This window comes from Falco rusticolus, chromosome 9 (assembly GCF_015220075.1).
Source record: "Falco rusticolus isolate bFalRus1 chromosome 9, bFalRus1.pri, whole genome shotgun sequence".
In the NCBI taxonomy this organism is placed as follows: Eukaryota; Metazoa; Chordata; class Aves; order Falconiformes; family Falconidae; genus Falco; species Falco rusticolus.
In genome coordinates this window covers 49,155,122-49,175,920 of record NC_051195.1, presented here as the reverse complement: position 1 = coordinate 49,175,920, position 20,799 = coordinate 49,155,122, and the positions used below count along the sequence as shown (strand labels likewise).

The following is a 20,799-nucleotide window of genomic DNA, read 5'->3' as shown; positions in this document are numbered from 1 at the left end:
CAACCACGCCGTGGGTTGACATCCTCCCCCCCAGCTGATCTCACTCTGCTGTCGCTCTGTTGTCATCAGGGCAGCAAGAAGCGAAGCCAGGAATTGGATGTGGGGGGTGCAATGTTTTTTCCTTTTTTTCCTCTCAATTCTGTACTTTTAAAAAGAAAAGGTTTTCAGAATTCATCCCTCCTAGAGCCGCTTGGCAGCACTGTCCTACACAGGGCTGGCACGGCTGCAGGAGATGCTCTCTTACAGCTCCGTCACTAGGCAGGGCAGGAAAGCAAGGCAGGCTTACTGTCCCACCAGAAAATTAAATCACGCATCTGTCCTGCCAGGCTGGGAGGGAAATTGTACCCCATCCTGCTCTGCCACCAGCCTCCAGGTGCGGTACCTGAGCCGGCAGAAGAGCTGCTCCCAGAGCGGCATGGGGAAGGCTGGGTGCTGCTGTGCCTCCCCAGCCCCTCGCTGGGATGGGAACCCTCCCCAGCACAGCGCGCGAGCTGCCACCCCTGCCCCTTGCCACCCACAGAGCAGCCCCGGGCTTTGCTAAGCCGCACCAGGGACGGGCTCTCGGGTGGAGGGAGAAGCTGGCTGCACCCTTGCCGGCTCTCCCAGCGCCGCAGCCAGTCCCTGTGGCCAGGCTCAAGGACTCCGGGACGCCATGAAGGCTGGCCGCGCCGTCAAGGGCAGCGCCGCGCTCTAACACTCCCCAGGCAGCCGCGGTGCAAGCAGCCAGAAGCGTGCAGGGCTGGTGCCGACACGTGCCAGAAACACCCTTTCCTAATGTCTAAAACCACCCCACAGAGGAAAACTTTGTCCTTTTCCCCGGGGTTCCTCCTTCCCTCCCTCCGTGAACAAGGAGACAGCGTTTTCACTTGTCATTTGGAAATGAGCAGATAAAACTTAACAGCAGGCCATTTTTTTTAAGCTTCTCATGGGGGAATTAGACACGCATTCCTCCCCTTGCCATGCTTTCTGGGCCTGATATTTCCCAGGAGGACGTTTTACACCCACAGTATGTTAGTAACAGTCTGTCTGGGGGAGCTGCCAGAAGCCAGTCAAAGGGATGAGGAAACTTGATTGCATGTTTATGCAAATATAGATATATTCATGGAAGTACCCTGCTTGAGTAGTTAATCAGGAAGCCGAGGGTTTAGCTCCAACTTCCATGCAGTTGGAATGACCCTGGGCAGAAGACAGTAAGCCTCTGGTGCATGAAAAGATGCTCTTCACGCAGGTCCACACCATACACACGTGCTCATCCCCCACCCCTGCCCAGAGCGTGCAGCATCCCCATGGCCCCAGCAGGGACAGGGCGCCACGTCAGCGGCTGCACCACGCGCCTGGGGGCACTCGATTTTTATCCATGCTCACCTGTAGCAGTAGTTTAGGTCTGGTGTTTTGCAAGTGCCGTGCACGTGTGTGTGGTTTGCAGTGCTCTGCCTCGCTTGTGTCGTGCATCTGGGGCAGGTAGGACGGTACCTGGGTGGGCTTGGGGGTGCTGGGGGTTGCCTCTCCTGCCAGACTGCTCTGAGGGACCTGGTCCACATCTTGCATCTCAGGGTTTATTCCTTCTCCAAAACCTTCTTCCTGGGCAGGGAAAATGTTCTCATAAAGCTTTCATTAACTGGTGGCAAGGGACAAAATAAAAAGTAAATCGCAGTCCAGCCGCCAGATCTCTGGCTCAGTATGGTCAGGCCTGAGCTCTGGGCTCCTTGCCCCCATCCAGACCCCCACCCATGTGTCTGCAGAGTCAGGTCTCAGGCCACAATGGTGCACTTGGGGATGGAGACAGTCCCTGGAGGGGCTGCTCCAGTTTGGGCGGCAGCCAGGGCCGCCCAGGGGACCGCAGGGACCTGCTCTGATGCTAGGAGTGCGTTGTGTGCCTTTGACCAGCAACAGGGAATCAAGGCACAGCCTAACTCTGATCTGCTTTTGGCCAGAGACGTTCCTCCTCCTCCAGTCCTGCCCCATGTAAAGTGCTTACTGAAATACCAGGACACCCCCAAGGGGCTGTGAACCTGACTCGCCTGGACCTCAGGGGCAACACCTTGGTAAAGGGATCACCCTTAACCCCAAGCTGGGTCAGAGTCCCAAAGCGAGATACTCTGTCATTACCTCCTTTCTGAATTATAGATGCCTAAATGAATCCCTCCTTGCTTTAATGCCAGCTCAGCCAGCCAGCCATTAAAAAAAAAAAAAGTCCTGTTAGAGCCCTGCCCCATCCCTGTGCAGTTTCACTCTCTGATTTACGCACTGTCTTCTGCCCTCTCGATTCCTGCCTCCCACCATAAGCGAGCATCACCAGACCAGCCTCTGAGTTCACTGCCTCCACGCCCGTGACAGAAACACAGAAAAAACCAGGTATTTAAAGCCAGACCGACGTGTTTCTCCCTTCCCCGCCGTGCCTCCGCACACCAGTGGGTAGCGGCCAGGCAGAAAGCAACGCTGCACGTAGGCTAGAGGAGCAGATTAGATTTGGGTTGTCTCTGGGTCGCATGGATCTGCTAGACATCTGCCTCCTTTGGCTGCTGCTGGTGTTTTCTGTGGTCAAGGTGGAGCTGTGGTCATGTTCGTAGGATGCTTTTGTGCCCGGTCGCCTGTCATGCGGTGAGAGGGGGGAGAAGGGGGAGCCGATGGGCACAGCCTGCGGTCTGAAGGCAGGCGAGGCTGCCAAAATGGGTAGAAGGGAAATCGCAGCATTACCCTAAGGAGGATGAATTAAGTGCTATTCTCATTTGCCTTCTGCAGTTCTGTTATTTCAAAACCCTCCTTGAAGCCTGTCAAATTCTTCCTTGCCATTTGTTACATTTTTCCCACATTCAAAATAAGCAAAAAAAAGCGCTTTTTTTCCTTTTTTTTTTCCTTCCCCCTCTGGTTCGTGGCAGTTTTAGCAGTGTCAGTACACCTCTGGGAAAAACAAAACCAACCCGTGCCCTGCCTGGTGGGTCAGAGCTCCAGCAGCCAGCGCAGACACCTGGCTCCCTGTAGGTCCTGCAGAAAGGGGACCGCGTGGTTATGTTCTGAGAAGGACTTTTTGGGGATCCTTCCCCACTATACCAGCACCGTTTGCCCCCATGGTTTTGCTACGCAGCATGACTTGTTGGTTCAATTCATTCTGCTCCCCTCAGAAATCCACCAAGAGCAGCAGTTTTCATCGGGGCTGGTAGAAGCCCCTCTGTGATAAGAGCTGCCCAGGGTTTCCCATTTGTGTGAGCTGGGTCTGGGGGTGAAACATGTCTATCCCCCTCCCAAAATGTAAAACTATCCATTAATGTCCAAGAGCTACAAGGGAAAGGTTCTCAGGATAATGAGCATTAATAATTTTCCTGGCTCTGTAAATGCGATTGAGTGGAGGTGTATGTGAATGACTAAAAAGCAAAATGCCTCCAGGGCTGTTTTTTATTGTGACTCTAATTAAACCCTTGCCAATTTGCACAGGGCTTTTTTTCATATTCTCTTTAACACCATATTAATATCAATTGGTTTCCACTTTCCAGCTGAAAAGGACAATGTCTATCACCTTCTTTTAGAGCTTTCCTTTAAAAAAAATATTTTTTTTTCTTTTTTATCCTGCATTGTTTATCATCCCCTTGACGAGGCTGGGAAATCACATTTCTCTCCTACTCAGGTTTGTCCTTTGAAACTTGGCAAGGATCAAGAGATATTTTTTTTTTCCTCCTCCTCCTTATGTTACCCAACTGGAGCTTGAAATTAATAATATGGCTTTTCAAATTCTGTTCCTTGGTTTGTTTTCTAGCAAACCTGAAGATTGTTACCAACATTGAGGGGACAGGGAGGGGTACGGAGCCAGAGGGGTGAGGGCTAGCAGGGAAAGCAAACAAGCCATCTACGCAGCTCTTGCCAGTGTAGCTTCTCTGCAGTGGCTTGCAAATTCTTTGTTATTCCCAAGGGAAGAGCAAAGCCTAGAAGTTTGGGTGAGGAACCAGGACTTTGTGCCTCCCCCCTAAGGCTCAGCTCCATTATTCCCAAGCGGAGGGGCACGGAGCAGCTGCCGAGATCCTTGTGCCAACACCGGAGCAGAACGCAGTGCGCGGCTGGGCTGAGGACGGGCAGCTCAGCACATCGCTGCCATCCTGCCCCGGGACACACCAGCTGCACCTGCACGGCACGGGGTTGGGGCGGTGGTGTCCTCCAAAGCTCTGGAGGCTACCAGCTCCCCCAGCACTCCCAGTAACACAGCTTTCCCCTTGGATCGCTCCAAGACTACACCAGCTTGTCAGCAGCTGCCCCGCTGCAGGTGGGCTCCCCCCCAGCCACGGCTGGCCCAGAAGCAGAAGGTAGGAGACGTGGCTGAGCTGGGTCCTACCAGCGAGTCCCAGCTGCCGGCGCTCAGCGAATGCCGTAGTTTCTAGCTCTGCATCTCTGTTTTCCATGCATCTCTCTCTTCCTCCCGCCTGGGAAAACGCTCGGGGTTCGTCTGTGCCCTACACGCAGCTGGGAATCTGGTGAGGCTGGATTGAGCCTCGGGGTTTAGTCGTATACATGAAAGATGAGGATGGTAAGTGGTAGGAGAGATTGTTCACGGCTTGCTGCTGGGGTGAACGGAGAGGATCATGGAAATCCTGTCATCTCCCGAGACCGCAGTCTGTTTGTAGAGCAGAATAACTTTGTAAATAGATAGGCCTGTGTCGTTTATAGCATAGATGCCGCCTTCTGTATCTCCTTGCTTCAGGTCTCCTGCGTGACTGCCTAAAGTGAGCTGCTCCTGGTGGGAACCTTGGGAGGCTTGAGCTTCTCCTGCTCAGGGCTCCCACCAGCGCACACGCCCCGGCAGCTGCCCAGGGGTGCTCAGTTCCCATTGCCCATCCCAGATGCCTGTAGCTCGCTCCAGCCGTAGACATGAGCATCCCTTCCTGTGCAGAACATAACTGCTGAAGCTGGGCCCAGGACACCACCTGGTGTTTGTAAATACCCAACTGGGGGGGCAGAAGGAGCTGAAATTGAGGCACTTTGGAATTTTTTTGTGCTTTTGGGCCTGTCTCTGGCCTCACAGAGAGGCAAAACTGTATTCACTATGGTAACAAGGGATAGGCCTACACCATGGGCATTGATGCCAGGTGATGCTGACGGTCTGTGCTGAACAAGGGCAGCTTCCGAGTCTTGACAGTGGTCTGCACATTTAGCTTCTCTCCATGCCTGGGCAACGTGATGACCACATGCCAACACTCGCCCATCCAGCAGGCCCCATGCCCTTCCCTTAGGAGTACTTTTTCTGTCTCTCTTCACACTCAAACCCCCTGATTTCCAGGAGACTTTGTCTCTCATCCCTGCTTCAACATGCCCTCACCCAGATACGGCTCCACCAACCCACCCTAGACACCTGCCTAGAGCTTCCAGCGTCCCTTTGCCACCTTCGTAAACAAACAAGAGGGGGCTCTGTAGTAAATCTGATGTTCTCTCTAACTGATGCACCGTAAGCTGTTCAGCGCCCACCAAACGCAGCAGCACTTGGACCCAAGCTGAAGCCACCAGACCCTCCCGAGAACATTCGAGGTAAGGCCATGCCCATCCCCAAGGACAGGACAGGTTTCTCCCCCAGTCCCCGTAGTCCAGGACAACCTACCCATCCTCAGCACGACCCACCATCGTACAACCCACTCTCCTACTCAGAGGGTCCACCTCAGCTCAGTTTTGCTCATCCAGACCCATGGAGATCTTTTGGGGGATGTGTTTGGGGCTGGGATGGCTGCAGGGGTCTCCCCGGGCGCCAGGGGAGCCCATGGGCACCCCAGCTGCTTTGGAAAGGGGTTTCTTGCCATGGGGCAGGAGGCACACACCGTCCCCTGGCCAAGATTAATTAGGTAAGATTAACTGCGCAGATCAGCTGCTCTAGCCCAACAGAGCCAAGCCTCATCAGCAATCACCCTGCTCACAACACCCTGTGGAGCCTCCTCACACAGCCATGGCCCCCTCCTCCTAAGGGATAGGTACAACCATGAGGGCTTCTACGCAGGATGTGGCCCCCAGGGCCACCTGCAGCACCCACAGCAGCCACGTGGGACTTTGGAGCTCCCCAGGGACCCACTGAAATGCTCCTTCCCCTTTGGGCTGCCCCACTTTCCCCACGGCAGACCCCCTGTGCTGTGCTGGTCCTCTGCGGGCGCCCAGGAGGCTGCCAAGTTCCGTGCCCAGCCATCGTGCCAGTGGATGGAGGTGGCCATGGTGGCAGAGCAGGACCTGGGCACCACAGTGGCCCATCACAGCCATGGGGGCTGGAGAGGCCGTGTTGGTGGAGGAGGTTCTGGATGCTGTGCCAGCCCACCATGGGAAGCCATGGAGACCAGAGGAGGCCCTGGTGCCCCTGAGACCTGGCTGAGCCCTGGGGGTGGGGAGCATGGCCACCTCCTGCCATTGCTATCACTGTGGGGATGCGACGGACACCGGTGGGTATAGCTAGCAATGCCCACCCAGCGCCTCCCTCAGCACCACAGTGCTGGGCAAGGGCTTGCATGCCACAGACACCAGTGGGACCCGTTCCCAAACGCCCTGTGGGATCCCAGTGCTGCTCAGCCTTGCCCCTCACTGGGGCTCCCACAGCACAAAATCCCCCAAGCACCAAACCCCATCAGCTCGATTCAGGAGACTTCACCCCAGCACCCTGGTCGCGCTCTGTGGGACGAGGGTCCCGCTGGCAGCACAGCCCCCAGGAGGCATCGTCCCAGCGGGGCAGCCCCTTACCCTGAGCCCATATCCCAGCCCAACGGCGCTGGGCTGGCCCTGGGAGCCCTCTCCCCACCACAGCACTCAGATATGTTTTATGTTCTGGTGTAGCAGCTCCGAAGAGCAAAGCAGGGCGCACAGCACACTCTGCAGGCAAGAGGCACGGGAAGAAGCCAGGTACGTGCTGGTGGGGACAAGCCGTGCTGGAGCAGCACGGGCTCTGCAGGACCCTGTAGCAAGCCCTGCCAGATACCACCTCCATAGTACTCGTCCTCCTAGCTCACTCCTAGCAGCTTTTTAGGTGCCAGCTGGCGTGACCAAACTGAAGCCATGGCCAGTAGATTCCTTTATTTTTTTGAAGCTATGTAGATTTGTAGATCCTTACCCTGAACGCCGCGATTCACGCCACTGAACGTGCATAAAGGGGGGATGTGTGAGTAGCTCCTGGCTCTGAGCATTGCAATAGCGCTGGGCGTCGAGTTTTTCATGCATCAAACTTTGAGGAGGGGAGAAGAAGAAGAGAAATTTAGCAGCTACCAGCTGTCTGGTGCAGAAATAGACGCCAGCGCTGCCAGAGCGCTGTTCTTGGCTCGGCTCGGCATTGTTCTCGTAGCAGAGCTGCTTGCAGCAGGGTAGGACGTGGAGCGGTACTAAACGGTGAGAAAAAGCATGTCTCTGATTTTTCTGAAGCATCCTCAAAGAGCTCAAAACTCATCCGGCTCAAACCAGACTCTGGCCCAGTGGCTCCTATCGAAACATACAAAGGTAAGGCGAGGGAGCGCAGTGCTCCAGGACTCCTAGTCTTCACCCAGGTGATGTGGTCCAGCAGCCTCAGACATGGAAAAGATGGGGAGGGTTTGCCTAGCCGAGGCGTGGTTAGCTGTGTGCAAGAGTGCAGCCCTAGGGTGAAATGCTTGGGACCTGCAGCAGCCAGAAGTATTTGAGCTGCAGTTCTTTGGATATTGGTTGAATAGGCAGAACTTGTTTCACGGAGGGTCAAGATAAGAACAGACTCTCAGCTCCTCCTCAAGCAGCTGTGAACCATGGGGAAACCTCTGCCCTGCTCCATCTTCCCTGGTCATCATTTCATTGAAACGAATCTCCCCTTCCAGTTGCATGTGCATGCCAACCCACAGCCTTCCCTCCCATCCCTCTGCCACCCTTGCATGTTTACTGTTAGAGCCTGGAATAAAACCCCAGCTCTGAGCCTCCTCCGGCTCTCCAACGGTTGGGGAAGCCTGACTGACACGGTTTCCGCTCACGTTATCCCCTGCCCGTGCTGGCAGGGACACCTCCTGGCCAGGACAGCTCGGCCACAAGGCAACTAGGGTACCTCTTCTCCTCCTGTGTTGGGCTTTCAAACTCCCAGAAAGATCCAGTGCCCTGAATCTAACGCTGCAAGGCAGTCACCATCCCAAGCCACGGTAATAGAAAGCAAACACAACAAGCAAGTAATCAGATTCCTCTTGCTACAAATTAAACCTAGCTGATTATTTTCTAACACGTGCCCACAGCTGAGAGAGGTCAGCCCTGGGGACAGGAGCAGTGCTTGGCCAAGTGACGGTGGCATCTCCCACGCCGCCAGCAGCCTTTGCAGGCATCCCTGTGCTGCACCAGTCAGCCCTTGTTCAAACCTTCATGCACTTGTCCACCACCTTTCAAAGAACCCCACACAAGCCACGCTTAACCTGAGAGTCACCATACTTGCCCCCCCAGTGTTGGTTGGGGAGGTACAGCAGCAAGGGGCACACTGAGGAGCACAGACCCAAAGAAGCAGCAAGGTTTTTTACCTGGATGCGCAGCAGCTTCAGCTCCACTTCAGCCCTGCCCAGGGCCTTCCCACGGGCCAGCACCATCCCACAGGCACAGGCCAGCTCCATCCCACGGGCCAGTCCCCACCTCGCTGCAGCCAGGCAGAGCCTTCTCTGGGGCTCTGTGCCCCAGCCCAGCTCCCTTAGCCCCACCAGAGCCAAACCCAGGCACCAAGCTGAGCTCTGCTCATTAACAACGCAGCTCTTTAATTAACACCTGACTCCTCTCCAGTGCCTCCTCCCATGATTATGCATTTCCTTAAAGAGATGGTGTCCTGGCACAGCTGGGGACTGGCTCCTGCCTGGCCTCACCCCAAGGGGACAGAGCCCCCTGACTGGGCTCTGTTCACCAAGCAAGCCTGCTCCCCCCGGCAGTGTGGAACAGCTGTTGCTGTGTGCACTCATCCTGCCCACCCCAGCCCTGCAGCAGCAGTGGCATTTCACCTGAGCAGGAGCTCTCCCCAAAGCCTCATGGCTCCTCTCCTCTGCCCAGCGCCAGGGAGGATGCTCCCGGCCCAGCTCCCCAGCTCTCTCCTCCTCTCCGCAGACTGCGAGTGCTACGGCCACTCCAACCGCTGCAGCTACATCGACTTCTTGAATGTGGTGACCTGCGTGAGCTGCAAGCACAACACGAGGGGCCAGCACTGCCAGCACTGCCGCCTGGGCTTCTACCGCAACAGCTCGGCGGAGCTGGATGATGAGAATGTATGCATAGGTGAGTGCTCCGGTGGCCTTGGCCAGTAGCACTGGGAAGGGATGGCTCGTGCAGGACCTCGGTCTATGGGGTGGGCTCCAGTTCAGCCCCTCTCTCCAGAGAGGGTGGTGTGCGCACACGTGTGCTCCCCGAGAACAGCAGCTGTTACGGCCCCTGCTGCCCCTGCTGCCTGCCAGGGCATCTCTTCCCTGAAAACAAAGCCCAAATAACATCTTTCCAACTTGATTCAGATGCACTGCTCTACCAGGAGGGGCTCAGTTCCAAAGTGGGGGTCTTTGCACCCACGGCTGCTTGCACTGTCAGGGTCTCTCATGCAACCATGCCCTCCCAGCCCCTTGGTCTCTAAAGTTCCTCCTGCAGCACCCAGCCAGGCTCTTCCACAGTCCCCAACGCCCCCCTCAGGGTGTGAGCGGGCACAAAGTCCCCGGGCAGGACAGGCACTAACAGCCCCGTCTTTGGCCAGAATGTAACTGCAACCAGATCGGCTCCATGCACGACCGCTGCAACGAGACCGGCTACTGTGAATGCAAAGAAGGTGCCACGGGGCCCAAGTGCGACGACTGCCTGCCCAACTACTACTGGAGACAGGGCTGCTTCCGTACGTACCGCGCCAGAGTGACGGGGGGAGGTGTGAGGTGGGTCCAGATGAGACGGGCATCAGCATGGCCTGCTGGCATGCCCAGCGATGCTCAGGGTGTAGGGCAAGCAGATTCCAGCCATTCCTCCCAAATCCAAAGTGACTTGATGGCTTTGCCCCTGGAGTTGGTAGCCCTGCTATGTTCCTTCAACCGTGGGACTACTCTAGCACTGCAACCGCTAGATAATTTAACCCCTAGGAACTAGAGAAGAAAGCCAAAAGCTCCTAGTTTCTGCTGCAGTCAAGGGGTTTAACGTACCCCAGATTAACACCCACATCCTTCCCTCCGTCCCGCCTTGCAGCCAATGTCTGCGACGATGAGCTCCTGCTCTGCCAGAACGGCGGCACCTGCTACCAGAACCAGCGCTGCATCTGCCCCGTGGGCTTCAAGGGGGTCCTGTGCCAGCAATCCAGGTGTGAAGCCGACAAAAAGGACTGCGACAGTGCCTCCGGCGTGCGCAGCAGCCTTGGCACCATCCTCCTCGGGGTGCTCACCCTCCAGCTGCGCGGCTGGGTGGACCCCTGAAGCCGCAGACGAGGGAGCCCAGCCCAGGCGCTACCCGAGGGACCTGGGGAGACTAAAGGTAACGGGTGGCTCTCCCCGCTGTCTCCTCCGCCTGCCTTCACGCTAGGACTTGCACAACGTCTTTCGGTCCCCTTTCCAAGCAGAGAGGTATGCAGAAAATTGGGTGCTGACTCCTGCCCACAAACCCATCCCACAGCAGCGGGGATGGCCACGGCGCTGAGCGGCGGCATGGGGACTGCACCATCCTGCGCCAGGGTCCTGGTCCCGCAGCCCATGGGGACACGGCCCCATCCTTCCCCCCACAGCGACTCTCCTTCCCTGCTCTGCACAGGGTGACCTGGGGCCGGGGCCACCGGGGCCCTGGCAAAATAGTGCCGCGATCCAAGGGATATTTTTTTTATTATTACTTTATTTACTTTGGTATAGGCTGGGGTGTTCTTTTTATTTTCCCTCTTCTTAGTGTCCTGTCATGCCACCTCCAGAGCCCCGTAACACAACAGGCAGGGGAGGGGGGAGGGAAGGGGGGACTCTGGTCCATCCTTGCCGCACAGTCCCATGTCCCACCATTGGCCTGGCCACGCACATACTGTTGCCTACAACTCTAGTTGCTGCATCGATTTTTTTTGTATTTTCATTGCTGGGTTTTGTTTTCTTGCACTTATGAAGAAGGCAGGGGCCATTAGGCATACGGTACATGAGCAGCGCAGTGTCTTATCCACACCTGTCCGTATAGTGTACGGTTCAAATACTTTTTTTTTTGGTAGAGACTTATTTTTGTTTGGATTAAATGTTATAAAAAACCCACAACTTAAAGGGACGTTTTGCCATGAGCATTTGATTCCAGTGTATCCTCCTCCAGTAAAGCAACTATTAATGGCTGCTTGATTACCACGTTTTCCTTTTTGTGTGCACAGTTAATTACAGGTAAAGACTTATTTTTTGATTCATAATGTCCTCTTGTGTTTTCTGAGTCACTACCAAGGTGCACCACATGGCGAGGGAGAGGGGAGGGAGGGAGAGGTTGCCTCATGACTGAGAGCTGTTAATTATGCCTCCTAATTACTTTGCTGAACCTAGGTTAGACTGCTAACGGTAGACAATGAACAAAGCCTACAGTGATAGATTAAGCACTGGCCTTGTGTGGAAAGACCGTTTCCAAATGAGCCTGCAACAGGAGGAGGCTGGGTAGTGCAGGGATGCTTCTCCAGGGGGACCTCAGCGGTCCAGCCCCATTGCAGCACGCCTGAGCTGGTGCCATGACGCACCTTTGCAGAAAAAGCAGCGTATTTTGAGTAATATCAAGCAACCACAGCCTGGAACTTCAGTACAAAGCTCATCAGGACTAGGTCAACTCACTCAAGGCTCATAAACATGCCCCTATCTGAGGAAGCATTTGCAGTCAAGCACAGAAACAAAGGCAGGAGAAGCCAGAGACAAGAAGTGATGTAACTCAATCAGGACAATGGGAACATCACAAACAAGAGCGAGCTTTATTTTTGTCACATCCAAAGATTTACCAAGCCAGGAGCTGACTGGAGCACTAGAAGATGGGAGACGCCTCCACCTCCAGCTCTTTCAGTTCTGGGCTAGTTCACTTGACAGGTGAGCAGCCCCTGGCCACCAGTTCAGCAATGCAGCCCCACGCAATCCAGGCTCGAGCCTCCACTGGCATTTCTAGGTCTGGTGTCCTTGCCAGAGTGGAGCTCTGCTCCAACAGCTTCTCTATCACCATCTGTTCTGTTTCAACACTGTCTCCATGGTCCTGTCCCTCCAGCCCACCCTGCTCAGGGGGCCGGTGCTGGGAGCAGCCCACGCTTCAAGAGTGCAAGAGCCTGCCGTATCAACACCGCAGAGTGCCACCAGTGCCACCACCTCCACGGAGAGGGGGGCACCAAACTTGTACTTTGAAAAAGGAGAAGAAAAGAGGAGCAAAGGCAAAGGACAGATATTGTCACATCAAACAGCAACACAAACCTGGTGCACATTTCCAGCAGCATTTAACATCACAGAGGCAGGTCACAGGGCTTAGTTAATCCACCGTAAAATAAATGGGGGTTAAACTCACCCTGCTGAGATTTGATCTTTGAGTGAGCTGGCACAGGCATTGCCTCCCTTTCTTTAATGCAGGCCGTTGCTGTCTGTTGGTATTGACACTCGCTTTTTCTTTGTACTTTCTGACTGCAATAGATTTTAAATCCTCATACGTTACTGTTCTTATAAGTAATAGCATAGGAATGACTGTAACAAGATCAAGATCTCTAATGGCACTTCCAGAAGGTGAATCAACACTCTCCCTGCACTAGTGTTTTTCTCCAGAATATCAGATAAAGTGACAGAAAATTTACTACTTCATAAAGCTGTATCCCAAACTCTGCACCCAGCAATCAGATTCCCTGCAAACGCGCACTTTTATTGCAACGCCAGCAGGACCATGCCAAGCAACAGCACCGAATTCCCATAGAAAATAACCTCAGAAGGGTACAACAAAGCTCAGAACAGCGCAGGAACGAAGGCTGCCGAAAGCGCTAGACCACCACGACAGACTTTTTTAGGTTTGGGGGATTTTCTCTTGGCTGATTAGGTGTCAGTTGGTTGGTTTGGGGGTTTTGTTTGCCTGTTTTTAAGATAAAACATCATTGGATTCCTAGCTCCAGAGATGGTACTGCCTCTCTGTGACCCCAGAACACCAATAATGGTCAATCCTGAACCTCAACCAAAGGTGAACGAATAGTTCTGTAACTCCAACCAGAAGCAGAAAGCTGTGGTGCTGACCCTCCTGCAGCTATGCCAAAGGACACCTGAAAAATGCTGGGGAACAAGACCACAAGACCCCCCTCCCCACCACACACACCATCCCTAGGTTCCTCCTAGGCATGCAGAAGCAAAGCCCTCCGTGAAATACTAACTACAACGGACACACACATGCTTCATCTCGCAGAAGAAACCAAGTGGCCTTTAGGCTGTGAGCGAGAGCAGAGCCAAGGGGGGGTTCGGACCTCCCTCGGGGCAGCCCAGCCCACCGGGCTCAGCCACGGCGCCAGCCCTGCCCGGCGAAGATCAGGACGGGTTTTACCTGCCCGGTGGTGCTACAGACTTTGCCATCACGTAACAAACCACTGCAAGCCAGAAAAAACACCTTCACACGAAAGTTTAAACTCTGCATTTAAGAAAATAATTTAAAGCTTCAGCACTGAAGATCCATTAACTGCAGATGTCTGTTGTCAGGCGTCTACCCAGAAAGAACAGGGCATTGCTGAAATAATACAGAGAGAAACCATCACAGCAAGTACCCGCAGATCCAAAGGTTCATCATCTTTAAGACAGAAACGTTTATACACCCGGTAATGCTTCCAAATGGGAGAAGTTGTCAAACGAGCTTGATACTTTACTTGTGGAGAGGTTAACCAAAAGGGGCTTCTCTTTCCGAGAACAGCCACGTGCGCGCTTTCAAGAGGTTTTCACATGTATCCTGTCACCTGCACGCAGCCGGGGGTTCATTCTTTCCAAAGTTTTCAAATTACACTTCTACCTGCAAAAAAAGTAACCTCTTCGAAGAGCACAAGTAGAGCTCCTGATTTTTCTTGTTTACCTCAAACTCTGCTCTCTTTTAACTATTTAGAGTACGGACAAATCTAAGTAACCAAAAGCCCCAAAAATCAGCCTGTGATGGAGCACGGCAGGCTGAGCCCACAGCCCCGGCCGCAGGACTCGGCAGCAGCATGGCTTTATGTGCATTTGCTCTGTCGCCAGATAAAATGTTAAGCCTCCCGTCCCTAGGAGCTGGAGATGAGGGCAGGGGGTGGAAAATCCATTGGCACTTACCAGGTATGTTATTTCTTTAAAGATGAGGACGCAGACACCTCATCTACAAGAGTGATTCGTCAGGAGCATTGCGGAGGCTGGAGTAGTGAGAGAACCAACACTTCAGTGGTAATAAAATTAATGGTCTCACCGACCAATTCTGGTCTATAACTGGCTTTCAAATGTAAATAAAACAAAGTATAAAGGAGGAGCTCAGCATTCCTGCTCAGAAATAAGAGCAGAGCTGGGTTTTGAAGAGTTTTGTATCACCATCTCCTCAGCCCTTCTGGCAGGGAGTTGGAGAGCTTGGCCACCATCATGCAAAAACTGGCTCAAAAATCACACACCGATCCGAGATGCAGAGAAAAGCTTCAGACTATCCTAAAGGCACCTTTGTCATTTTGATACTCTAGTTGCCACAACAAGTTTCACTGCAGGGTGAAATGCATGAGGAAAGCCTCAACCTACCATGTAACTACCTTCTTTCCTGGCCAGCAACAATACTGGGCTCCAAAAGCTCCTTACCGACCCCGCTTCTGGGCTATTTCAGGGATTAAAGTAAAAAGAGGGGAAGCTGATGGGATTTCTGTGTAGCAATGGGAGCTGCTGCTTGATGCAACAGTGAAATCTGTGACAAAACTGGAAGCCACACCAGTGCAGCCCATCAGTCTATAAACCAAGGTTATGTTTGCACAATACCATGTATAATGTGGAAAGGAAATACCTTTCATTTTCATTTCTATCACTATTTGCCGGGGAGTTGGTGGCAAATCAGTCGACGCCTTCAGCAGGTACATATGGCGAGAGGGTCTCGTGTCAGCGATACGTAGTGTACAAGGCTGCTTAGCTTACATTTATTTGCACTAACTCCTTTGCACTACCGGCTCCTTTCCAACCACCTTCAAAAGACAACAAGACCTTTACCACGCCTTGGGAACAGACCTGGTGTGGCAAAAGACTGTATTATATCATTAACATTATAAATTCCATTCACGATACAGCAGTCATTGCACCCATCATTTATTTATTCATGCAGAAGAGAGAGAACATTTTGCATTTTTAGGATCGTGGTTCTGCTTATCTTTGGTATTGCTACAGTCACCGAGCTGTGAATGAAGAGCCCACCCAGCTCCAGCTGTTGGCTGCTCTGGGCTCTGCCCTCTATACACAGAAGTAAACCCCAGCATCTCACCACACTTCAGCAAGTGCAAAAAAACCCCTAAGTCTCAACTCCAGAATTCCTGGGGTTTCACACTATTTTTCAGATGTCACCTGGGACAGGGAATGTTTACACTCAATCAATACATATGGTCACTACAAGTTCTTTCCTGCTCTGGAAGCACACGCTGCTCGGTGTTTCCAGCATCAGTACAACAGAGCTGTATGTATGTTCAGAGCTGTAAAATGCTTCCATTTTACAGACTAGCATGAGGAAGAAGGCGAAGTGCTTCCCTCGCCAGTCTGCACACCTTGCACAGCTCAGTCTCCCAGCTCCTGCGCCTCCATCCATCAGACCCAGCTGCTCAGTAGCTACTGCACTCAGCTGGTCCAGGAGACAGCACTGTAAAAACTCATTGCCCCACCAGCACTGAAAACTTGAGTGTAGATGAAAGACTGGGAGGAGAGGCTGATGGTTTTGTCACCTCCCCCCAGCAGCACAGCACAGACCACCACTGACCACCCAGAGGCATCACTAGCTCTCAGCATTCCTCAGGCCCAGCCACTACCACCACCCCCTCAAGGAGCAAGCACCCACCCTCCTACACTTCCCGGAGTGGGCCAACACTCCCACAAACTGCTGGTTTTCTCCTGGCAAGTCCACAGACGTCCGTAGGTAAAACTGGTAAAAGCCACCGTTAAGGTAAGCCAGCACTTCACAGCATAGCACATGTACAATGAAACAGGCAAGAAGAAAAACTTAATAGGCAAGTAGCTGTTTGCGTGTCATCATTATGCATATCTGGTTTGTTCTCATGTCGTCATAATTGGGAGTAATGACACGGAAAACAATTACAATAAACCTTAAAGGAAAAAAGAATAACCAGAATTGTATTATTCTACCATCACTGGAAAGCCTATTTTGTACGCAAAGTATTAAAAAACAAAACCAAACTCTGAACAAAATATAGTCCAATACTTACCAGCCACTTTCCCTCCTTACTGATATCAAAGACTAATAGTACCACAGAGGGAACTCATTTCGCACAGAGAATTAAGCTGCCAAGCTTGGAAGATGCATGCAAGCCTCTGTAGAAAAACCTGAATACTGCTTCTTCCAGAGTTTTTTGGCACAACCTCCAATTAAACCGTTTTACATAAAATTGTGTTGAGTATATTTCTTTACTGATTTTTCTTTCACACTCCGCAGAACAGAACAATCACTAAACAACCTCCTCCAGCTGTCACCAGTTCTGAGATGATGCCGAATGAATAAAGCAAGGCTACACTCACGGCTTACTGACACCGACCGTCCATCACTACTCAGTATTTTATAACACACAATGGAAACAGCAAAGAAGTTATGAAAACGGTACTTAATCTGTTTGTTCCTCAATGCAGATTTTATTTGAATTGGTAATAAGCTACTGCTGAAAGACTGATAACTTCAGTCAGGTAAATCTAGTATTAAGTAAGATAAACAGTCTGAGCCACTGACCACACCTCAAGGATGATTTATGGAAAAACAGAGGCATTATAGAGTACGTTACCTACGTGCTGTGTACAAAATACAGTAAAAATTAAACGTTAAACCAAAATTCCCTCCAGCATGGGGTAAGCGTAACTTTCAGAAGAGCACGTTCCAAAATGCACGTTAAGGAAAAAGAAAACTAAATGTTTCAGAGAAATGTTCTTTTGACAAAATTGTGTTTAATAGCCAGAAAAGCATTTACTTATTCACACTCTTGCCAGCTTTACTTTATTTACATAAAGACAAGTCTAAATGGCTTCCACAGCTATAGGATCCTACAGCCGTTCAGAGTAGCAGCCTTTTTAACGTGCTAAGTAGAAACAGCATGCCGGTCAGCACAGCCCTGCCAAGAAGAGCCAAGAGGTTTGAAAGATGACCGTATTTTTACATAGTCCTGTTAACATAAAAGGAGGTAACACACAGGTCATGGATTCTGTGATGTAGGAGTGACCGACATGTCCAACCCCTGAGTCAAATCCATTCAAGCAGCCTTCCTTCTCACATAAGGTACACAACATCAAAGAAAAATCACAGCAGTTTTAGAAAAGCGTGCACTGCTGACAAGAGGAGGTCAGGGTTCACTGAAGTGATTAAGACTGCAACATAACGAGTAACTGAAGCTAAACAATGCACACATGCCCATCTCACTTCACAGGCATCTCAAAGATTCTCCCCCATTATCTTCAAACGCTCTGCACGACACAGCACAGTGAGCTGGACAGTCACAGACAGCTACTAAAAGCCTCCCAACACACCTACAATGCAGTTGTTGCCAGTAAAGCATGTTTGTTTTGGGCCTGGATGCACTAACAATGTTAAGTTTTACTGGTATTTACAGTTTGAACCACTTCACAGTGACCCAACGGCATTCTTAGTGGAAATAATTCCACCTTTGTTGTGAAACGTTATGATGAGAGGACGGCTTTCTTAAAAAGTTTGGTTTTACCTCCCACCCCATTTTATTGGTTCTGTATTTTTCATCAACACAGTGGAAAGAATCCAGTTAATACCACCTAGAACAAGCTGCTTGCCTTTTTTATGTCTGTACATCTCCAAAAAGCTCTATACAGCGAAACTCAAATGCCATTACTAGTAGGTGTTAACTAGATCTTTGACCAAAATTCCACAGTGCTGTCAATTATCTGTCACATGGACTCACGGGGACCAAACGGAACTCGCAGGCTCTAATCGGCAGTTTGTGTTGCCGCTGCAACAAGAAAAGGATTCCAAGTGATGAAGCAGCAGCAAGAACAAAACTCAAGGCACATTTGTATAAATGAAAGCTCTTCTGTTCCTATAAAAACAGGCAATAAAATACACAAAATAAGTAGAATTCTCTCCATTCAACCAATGTACATCTGCCTTCCTGAGGCACTAGTGGAGCATGAGGAAGATCACTGCTACCACATCTTCAACATTCATTCTTTGCTATCAAATAAATTAGACTTATAGTGCAATGGCAAAAAGTATTCTAGCTGTTTCTGGGGTTGTTTTTGTGGGGTTTTTGTTTAGGGTTGGTCATGGGGGTTTTTTTTTTTGCTTTGCTCGGGTTCTTTGTAAAAAATTACATTCCTAAGAAATCAGCATTTGCACAAGAAAACAAGAATCCACATATTTGCCAAATTAAGTCTTAAAATAATTCTCTATACTGTACAAATATACATCATTAAACATTTGCAACCTTAACTTCCTAGATGACAAAATCCACTGCTCTTCCAAGCAATGCAGCTACCCAACTTTTCTTTCAAAAGCTCAAAGCTATCAGCTATCAGGTATGAAGTCCCCTTCACAGTTAGGGACAAGATGGGAAAAAGATGGATCTACTGATAGTAGGGGTATCAATATAGGGGAGTTCCAGGTGTACTAAATAATTTAAAATACAGTCCTTGCTAGACAGAAATCTAGGAATAGATTTTCAGTAATAAGCCAATACTCAAGTCAGTGAGAGGTCTTTCTTCGCTTGACACCGTTTGATTCTGCATTCTCTGGTGACTCCTCTGATGCTCTCTTCGTTAAACCATGACAGTCTTTGCTCCACTTACTGCTATTAATTTGACCTCCTTCACCGTGGGCTTTTGAACCGCTTTTCGATACAGGAGCTCTCCAGTCACCGTCGTGCCAAGCTGCGTAAGAGGACACGGAAGGCATGTCACATTGTCCCATTGTTTGCTGGGGCTTGTTAAAAGTTTCTGTTCTGGGAAGCTGATCCCTGGCAGCTGAGGACACTTCGAGGCCTTGCTGCGACGTTGATCCTGGATGGCTCTGGGCTGACCAACTGCTAGCTTTTGGGGCCTGCTCAGTCCCTCTTGTTTCAGTTCTACTCATCATACTCGCCAGCCTCGGGTCCCGCGGTTTCTCTTGCTCAGCAGGAAGCGGCTCCACAGGTGCAGAGGCACTGCCTCTCCTGGGGTCTGCAGCCTGAGCCCCCTGGGGCTGCTGGGGCCCTCTGCTTCCCCGCGGCACCGCGTGGCCAGCGGCAGCTTCCCATCGGCTGCCAGCCTCCGCTGGATTTGCAGGCTCGCCCCTCTTGCTACTAGAAGAGCAACCCTGCAACAGAGGAGACTTTGTCCCTGCTTTGGCTGGGGGCTGCACCGTTGGCTTGAGCTTCAAAATCTTAACAGCATCCTTCCTGTAGCTTTTTTCTGATGTCTTGATAATGGCACCTCTTTTCTGAGCATCCCGAATCAACTCATTCCAGTCTTTATTTTCCTTGAGAAAAAGAAAAAAACCCCCCCACACACACCCCAAAAAGAAAAAAGTTATCAGAAAGAAATCAACAGAAATGGACAGAGGTGTCAGAGGATGCACAACCCTTTTAACCGAGGTACCTGACACAACTGCCATGGAAAGCACCGTTATATGTTCCTTCTGGAATGGAAGAACCTTATGTTTCACTTTCAAAACAGCAACAGGCATTCTGGCTGCTCTAAGACAGGGAAGATACTTTCAACCACCAGCGAACTACTACTTAAAGTGACAATTTCTGTATTTATGAAGGCCAGAAGAATTCTCTCAGAGAGGGAAAAGGGAACATGGCTTTCATGCCCTCTAGTGGTGTAGCTCACCCCCCTACCCTTGGAAAAACAATAAAAATCAAATACTGCAAGATATTAAGTACTGCAAGAACACTCCCTACACCTCCAGTGGGCCTTTACACTCCCCCAGACATGTAGTCCTGTTTCAGAAACACCTGCCTCAAAGGGTACAAGCAAAGAGTATCCTCAGCAACCACACGACTGCACAAGGTAGTGTCAAAAAATATCTGAAGATAAGGGGAATGCTTTGGTGCGGTTTGGTTTTTTAAAATCACTTTCCTTGCTGAAGTATCCAGTGAGAACTGCAATAGCTAGAGCTGGGGGAACAGTAAGGATCAAGCAGGAAAGTATCTCTGCCATCGTCCTGTCTTACCAGTAGAGAGATTTTCACAACCCCCACACTGAATCGTAAAGGGAGTGTGTTACAATATAGTTACTAAAAATATTGTGAGAGTAATTTCTAACTTTCCTTCTTGGAAGCAAGGAAAAACTACTATCGTCTTTAAAGCCTTTATGCCAGTTACAGTCAAAGCATTCCAAGAGAACCCCTCAGAGGCCTGGATTGTACTAATTTAACACCACACTAGAAATAGGTCCCCCTTCATAGACTGGAGCAGTCTAAGGATGGATTTTACTTCCCCAACCTTGACCTGACCTAAAAGGGTGGATCACAAAAAATAATTTGATTAACACTGTACCTACCATGAGTGTTTTCAGTCTTCCAATGATGAAGAGGCTGAATCTGGCTCTGGTAATTGTAACGTTCAGACGCTGAAGACTTGCCAGAAACCTAGGTGACAAGACAAAACTAAGCTCCTAAACTACTACTTCCACAAGGTTAAAATGTTATGAGAAAGAGAGATGGGATTCCATTTCAGTGAAATGAAGATAACAGCAGTTACAAAGGCGG

General features: G+C 50.9%; 2 protein-coding genes across 7 annotated transcripts in view; one reads left to right on the top strand and one right to left on the bottom strand.

Moving 5' to 3' along the window:
• Positions 1–11,314, top strand: part of NTNG2 (netrin G2) — a 51,696-nt gene extending 40,382 nt beyond the window's left edge. Inside the window, exons 7-14 of one of the 4 annotated variants that reach the window (XM_037401327.1) lie at positions 2,287–2,355; positions 4,218–4,292; positions 5,434–5,508; positions 6,790–6,852; positions 7,366–7,440; positions 9,034–9,201; positions 9,665–9,799; positions 10,141–11,314. In XM_037401327.1, coding sequence (XP_037257224.1) covers positions 2,287–2,355; positions 4,218–4,292; positions 5,434–5,508; positions 6,790–6,852; positions 7,366–7,440; positions 9,034–9,201; positions 9,665–9,799; positions 10,141–10,364 — 884 coding nt within the window. In that variant the 3' untranslated portion in view covers positions 10,365–11,314. Of the gene's footprint in view, positions 1–2,286; positions 2,356–4,217; positions 4,293–5,433; positions 5,509–6,786; positions 6,853–7,365; positions 7,441–9,033; positions 9,202–9,664; positions 9,800–10,140 lie in introns of all 4 variants that reach the window. The other 3 variants (XM_037401326.1, XM_037401328.1, XM_037401329.1) reach the window with 3 other exon arrangements.
• A 5,395-nt stretch (positions 11,315–16,709) lies between these two features.
• SETX (senataxin) overlaps positions 16,710–20,799 on the bottom strand; it is a 32,570-nt gene continuing 28,480 nt past the window's right edge. For all 3 annotated transcript variants that reach the window (XM_037401321.1, XM_037401323.1, XM_037401322.1), the window contains 2 exons: positions 20,592–20,679; positions 16,710–19,563 (listed from right to left, as the gene is read on the bottom strand). In XM_037401321.1, coding sequence (XP_037257218.1) covers positions 18,793–19,563; positions 20,592–20,679 — 859 coding nt within the window. In that variant the 3' untranslated portion in view covers positions 16,710–18,792. The remainder of the gene's footprint in view (positions 19,564–20,591; positions 20,680–20,799) is intronic.